Here is a 7085-nt window from a genome sequence, read left to right on the forward strand (position 1 = left end):
AGTTCTCTGAAAGTTCATGTTGTGTACACTGATTTTTGTTTTTAAGCAAGTTCCAAGTATTACCAGAAACACAGATTCCTTGCAAATGAACATGTCAATCCTTAGAAACACTTTCTTTTGATGTTTTCCTTACTTTTCAAATTTAGCTATTTGATGGAAAGATAAAATATGACTCCAAGCTTGGGAAAAGTTATATTTCTAATGAAATGAGGCATCCAAATGAAGATAGAAAGATATGTTAGTAAATGCCTACACATGTTGTGATCCTAAATTTAGAACTAGATAGCTTAGCTAGAATTAAACTTCAGTAAGATTGTGCCATTGTAACTTATTTAGATGATGGTGGTTACTTTTCAAGTCCTTTGCACAGAAATGGCCCTGAAACAGATCAGTGCTGTATCTGGCAGCTGTGTAAATAACGAATTGCTAACTACAAATTTTAATAAAAATACTTTGAAGTAGTACAGTTCATTTCAGGGGCAGAGTTCTTCAAATTATTTTTACTACAATTTGTAGTTAGCAATTTGTCATTTCAAGAGTTTCCAGATACAGCATTGCTCTGTTTCAGTGCCATCTCTGTGCAAAGGACTTGAGAAGTATCCATCATCCTCTAAATAAGTTACAATGGCACAATCTTAATAATGTTTAATTCTAGGCAAGCTATCCAGTTTTAAATTTAGGATGACTTAAAATGTGTAGGCATTTAATAAGTTATCTTTCTATCTTTATTTGGATGCCCCATTTCATTAGAAATGTAACTTTTCCCAAGCTTGGAGTCATATGTTATCTTTTCTACAAATAGCTAAATTTGAAAGTAAGAAAAACATCAAAAGAAAATGTAAGGATTGACATGTTCATTTGCAAGGAATCTGTGTTTCTGGTAATACTTGGAACTTGCTTAAAAACAAAAATCAGTGTACACAACATGAACTTACAGAGAACTCTGACATGTCAGAAATATGTTTCTGATCCTGCTTTTAAGAGCTGCTCTTTGCCACTGGGCATTCAGAATGTAAAATACACAGGGCGTTTGCTTAAAATGTTTGTTACTCAGTCCACATTAGAACTCCTTTGGGATTTTAGCCTTATTTTGAGAAATACTTTCTTTGCATTATTGTTTTGATGTGCACTAAATATTAGAAAGTATATTTATGGTGTAATATTTTAAGATGGTTAAAGTTTGACTAAGGAGACAGAGCTAAAATATATGTGGCTTCTGCAGAGTTGTTCAAAGTTGTTACTATTTTTTTGGATTTCCCTGAATATTACAAAATCAGGAGCCTAAATATATAGGTCATATAGTTTGGGAGCAAAACAAGCATAATGAGAGATTATTTTCCAGTACAGTAAATTAAAAAAAAAATCAGGAATATGTTTCCAAGCAACAAATGGAATGTGTTTACAAATTTGGTGAAAAGAAATTGCCTCATCATTAAGTCTTATCATAAAAGGTAATTTTGTCAACCAAAAACCAAAATCAAACAGGGCATCTTCATATAGAAAAAGGAAATTAAAATGAACTTCCAGACAATTATAAAATTGTCAGTTGAATGCAAGCTGGTAACAAGTTTTGTCATGCATTAAATAGATACACAAACAGATGCTTAATTGGAAGGTGACATTCAGACTAATTCTTCTTATGCGAAAAGGGGATTGATGTACTCAAAGCCCGAATTCATCTATGCTGTTCACAAAGTAACTGTTATCAGGCATGAGCTGGACAGGTTTGTTGGTAAATTCAGGGTCAAAGTTTTCTATCCCGAATTCTATACCAATACTTGGCTTAAAGGGAGGAGGCACTTGCTTTTTTTCCATCATGTTCCAGTCCAGATTGTTAAAGAATGGATGCTCTTTAATATCGATGAATCCTCTCTGAGGGTGACAGCCCAATCTTACCTCTGGCTCCTTCTTCAGAAGACCCTTGAGGATGCTTCTGGCTTCGATAGACAGGTGATGTGGAATGTGAACTTCTCTTTCTAACGTAGATTGCAAGACATTGTATGTGTTTAGATCAGAGTTCTTGGGACTGTCTGCAAAAGGATATGGAGGCTCTCCCACCATAATTTCGAACATTACTGTTCCAAGATTCCACCAGTCCACACTGAAACCATAGCTTTGGCCTCTGACAATTTCTGGAGCTAGATAACTGAGTGTGCCACAGAAAGTCTTATCGCATGCCTTCAGTCCTGCCTTACATAAGTCGTAATCTGTAATTTTAATGTGTCTGTCCACATCTAGTAACAAGTTCTCCAACTTCAGATCCCTGTGTAATATCTCACGCTCATGAAGAAACTGGAGAGCTAAGGAGATCTCTCCGGAGTAGAATCTCACATGTGCTTCAGGAAAGATTCCAAACCATTGCATATGGTTAGTCAGGTCCCCTCCATTGATGTAATCCAGGATAAAGAAAAATCTGGTTGGTGTCTTAATGCAGGAATGCAGGCCAACCAGATAAGGGTGGTTCAAGGTCTCCAATATTTGCTTTTCTACCTGGAGATGAATAAGGTTTTCATCGTCCTTTCTCACCACTTTCATGGCATACAGGTGATCTGTTTTTTTACACCAAACTAGTAAAACTTTACCATAGCTTCCTCTCCCGAGGACATGGAGAAAGTCAAAGTCTTTAAGAGCAGAAGAGCACAAAGGCCTGCCACTTTCCTTGCTATTATTTGTCTCATTCTTATCATCTATTTCTTGCATACCCACATGACTTTTAATATTTGATGAGACTACTTCCTGTTTGGGATGTAAAGCCATGGAAACTTGGTTTATTGGCATTATGCATTCATCATGCAAAGTACGGTGCTTGCATGGAACTCTGACGAGTGTATGGCACTTCTTATGAACTAAAATTTTACAGTGCATACATTTGTATGCCTTGTGTCCTAATCCCCTCATGGGGTCTGAGCAGACAGCACAATTAGCATGCTTACTGAACATTTTAGATTGAAGAGTGTGGCCGTTAGCACAGTGAACCTTTCTCAAGTGGTGTGAAGCTCTACGGCAGATGGATTTATCTTCTGGAGAAGGTGCCTTAGTCTGTTCTTGTACCCAAAACACCTGAGGAGCCTCTGGAAATGATGGTGGGAGACCCTCCGTATCCTTTTGCAGACAGTCCCAAGAACTCTGATCTAAACACATACAAGGCAGAGGAGTTTTTGGCACCCAAGGCACTTTAGGATCTTCTAGTATGAAAATCACCTTTCCATCTTGTGGTAAGCAAGGCACTTCAGTACGTTCAGATACACAAGACACCTCAGTATATTTTGGTGCACAAGATGATGTATGAATTAGTAGCTTAGAATCTATATTAATCTCAGAAAGCATAAATCCATCTTCTAATTCCAACAGAGGTAACATATTGTATGGATCTCTCTTTTCATCTACACATCTTGTGGTGAGGTGTTTATTACCAAATGAGCAGGTGTCTAGAAGTTCATTGCCCTCAGAAGAAAAAATAATTCTCAAGGCTTGTGTCTTCTTACCCCCACCTACAACTTGGGCCTGTTGGGAGGTGGTGTAGGCCATGGAGGTACTTGAGAAGAATAGGTCAGAGAAGGGTTGGTCATGCAGGAAAACTGGCATACAGGGCTTAATGGGTGAGGAAGGCCTTATTGCCTTTATTGACTGTTCAGGGTGGGGTTGGGCATCTCTCCCTGCCAAGAAATTCTCAATAATGGCTCAGCCCAGCTGGTCGTATTGTAGGTTTCTTAGTGTTTGGTGGTTGCTGGACACTGTGACATTGGTCTCTACTTCTGGACACCTTGGTCTGTCTGACTTTACTGCTGCCAGCTCTGCTGAGACCTGTCCAGAGCTGCTGAGTATCTCGGGGGCTGTTGAAACTTGCCCGTGGATCTTTTGAGTTTCAGTTTCATTTGTATCTGATTCCAGGGAATTTTGGGGTGGGTACCTTGACGTTAGCTGTTCACAGTTGGTTGGTCTTGGGGAGACCGTCTCTGGGCTGACTGTGAAAGTTGCATGCCTTTCATACCTTGGTCTGTCTGACTTTAGTGCTGCCAGCTCTGCTGAGACCTGCCCAGAGCTGCCGAGTATCTCAGAGCCTGTTGAAACTTGCCCATGGATCTTTTGAGTTTCAGTTTCATTTGTCTCTGAGTCAACAGAGTTTTGGGGTGGGTACCTTGATGTTGGTTGTTCACAGTTGATTGGTCTTGGGGAGACCATCTCTGGGCTGACTGTGAAAGTTGCATGCCTTTCGCACCTTGGCCTGGATGGTGTTAAGCATTTCCTCAATCTTAGACATAGACTTTCTCTGCCTGGGGTCCTGGGGTTGTGGCCTCCAGATGTGGAGAAACAACTCAGCATCCTCACCAATGAGTGTCTCCAGGCAAATGAGCTGGGGAGGTGGCCGGTACTGGATTGTGATGTCTTCTACAAGGGTTCCAAGTTCTGTTTGGTCATGTTGACGGGAAGTTATGTCCAATAATTTGAGGTCCAATAACTGAAAGAAAGCCTATGGCTCAAATTTTGTCATGCTAAGTAAATCAGTGGCTAGTTATTTTATTATTTTATCTACGTATCTGTGAATCTATTTATCACCTATTAGTTTTTTACATTTGCATTTTTCTTATTTGTACTTTGCATCTGCACAGTGAACTACAGTTATATCCTCAGATATTATTTTTAGATACACACTAAGAGTCTTCCTAAGTCACAAAATTGGTCTATCTTGTGATCTCCTTAACTCAGATGCCCAGAGTGCTGGGATTATAGTCATACACCATCTGTCTCATTCAGCATGCTATATATATATATATAAACAGCAAATCTGGGAAAACTCCTGGCACTCTCAATCATTGTGACATCTTCAATTTTAAAGCAATGTGTGTACACTGCTACTTTTCACAGTACTGGGAGGTCTTTTGCATGTAAAAAAGGCCTTTTTTCTGAAATCAAGTACTGGGGATTTGAACCTAGAGAGCTATGAAATTTTAGGGTGTTTTTCTTTCATATCATCATTTCTATTTCATTAGGTAGTACTGAGACTTTCTATAAAAGTCCACATTAATTTTTCTTAAGAGATAAAAATATTTGTTTCAGTGTATAACATCTGTGTGTGATGATAGTGGCTCCATAGGTTCTAGTTTTAAGGTACACACATGTGATGAATTGTTGAATTTTAGCTAATGAATTTAATACAAAGTATAGTATTCAGTATTATCACATATTATATTTCCCCCAAAATAATATATAACTAGATTGACCTAACTAGGATCACCCCACCTCATCATAACCATGATGATGACCAGGATCTTGCAGAAGATTATACCTTGGTAGTTTCTTGCTTCATAGCTACTCTGTAATGACATGTAAACAAGGACAGTTGGTTGAGGTGGTCAGTTACTTTCTGACTTGTTTTTATTTTCTGGAAATCAAAAGAGTGGGGCAGGATAGTAAGTGGTGATGACATGGCAGACAGTTTCGTAATCACCCAAGTGGTGATAATGAGCATGTACACAGAGCATTTCAAACTTTCCTTTTGGCCGCTTGGAATCACTTCCTGTCCTATCCCAATCAGACCATGTACTATCTACCCCAAGTGGATAGTCTGCATTTTTAGATGTGAGGAAGCTATCGCCATTCAGGAAGTATTGTTTTTGCTTTTTTAGAGACCTTATTCACTCAGTACAACTGCACTGATGGGGGAGAACAGACACAGAGCAGCCCTTCACTCTCCCAAAATGAGTAGACCATGCAGGAGGAATAGAACCTCCCAACATGGATTCACTCTGTGTGGAGCAGTGGTGAATCGCCCTGAAAGGTTACATAAGGGCAGCAAGACTATGAGCTTGAATGTTAATGACACGTCTGGGTTGAAAGCACAAGGCCCATAGAGTGTGAGATTTTAACAACAGTGTGTTAGTAAATGTTTAATAACCAACATATTTGTTTATGTATATATGTGTATTACATGTACACACATGTGTATTACAAATTGTGCTGTTTTAAAAGCCATGTGACACACAACTTATAAAGAATAAAAACATAGTGCTCTTTCCAATGAATTCACAGGATGCTTTTTATATTTTTGAATCCATATTTGACCTATGCTCCCACCTGACAAACTCGTATAGTTCCAACACAAGTGCTGGGTGATACTTTTCTCTAGATTAAGTAGTAAGAGAAAAGTTCAAATATCTGGACTTATGTCTATATGTTACTTGTTCCTCAATGATATGAGTGACTTTTTTGCTGAATGGAATAATGATGATTTTGGGGTAGGAGAAGAACATTTTCATTTTGTGCGCAGCTGACATGACAGATGCAGACATGACACACTTTTAAATTAAGCACATTTTTAACACTATTCTTCCTCATTTTCTTAAGACTGCAGTCAGTCAGTGAAACTGCAAGTCAGGTCCTGGTATGTGGCATTTCATTTCTAGGATATAAAACTTCTACCAGGCTTGGGAGTATACTCAGCAGTACAGCACTTGCCTCACATATGTGAGCCACTGGGCTCCATCTCTAGCACTACAAGGACACAAACACAGAACCTCTTACCATGGTCTTTCTAAACTACCAATGTGAGATGACCAAATGTGAAATAGGGAAGAGATGACCAGTATCACCTTTTACAGCATTTATTCCTAGAAGAATAAAATAGCTAAGAACACAGATAATAACAAAAATACAAGCTGAGCATGTCAGTGCATGCCTGAAACATCAGCATTCTGAAAGGCTCTGGCAGGAGGATTTTAAGTTCAAGCCTAGCCTGCATAACTTAGTAACACGCTGTCTGAAAATTAAAAAAAATAAGAAAAAATTAGGGATGTAGCTCAGTATGAAGGGTGGTACTGGGGGAGGAGGTTGGATAAAAGCTTCTGCATGCCTCTGGTCACCAGCCATGTGAGTCACCCCAGCCATTCAATCTTCACAAGCCCCTTACCATGTCCTCATCTAAATTTGACTGCATAATTTCTGAATATGATAAAGTGAGTGGTTTATGGCACTTAGTTAGGAGTATTTTGTCCCCAGCAATGGAAAGGGCCTCATAGAAACAAGGGCTACATTGCAGCAGGTCCCGGCTGTCCAGAAAAGAGTGAATCCCTCAGAGATCATAGCTG

General features: G+C 39.1%; 1 protein-coding gene across 1 annotated transcript; it reads right to left on the minus strand.

Annotated features, from left to right (window-relative positions):
• Positions 1-1662: 1662 nt before the first annotated feature.
• LOC100727262 (protein kinase C iota type-like) lies at positions 1663-3528 on the minus strand. The gene has a single exon (XM_063243145.1). It carries the CDS (start codon positions 3526-3528, stop codon positions 1663-1665), a length of 1866 nt encoding a protein of 621 aa, XP_063099215.1.
• Between the last annotated feature and the right edge of the window lie 3557 nt (positions 3529-7085).

Source organism: Cavia porcellus, unplaced genomic scaffold (genome assembly GCF_034190915.1).
Source record: "Cavia porcellus strain 051 isolate PalLab524CR breed Dunkin Hartley unplaced genomic scaffold, mCavPor4.1 scaffold_34, whole genome shotgun sequence".
NCBI classification, from domain to species: domain Eukaryota; kingdom Metazoa; phylum Chordata; class Mammalia; order Rodentia; family Caviidae; genus Cavia; species Cavia porcellus.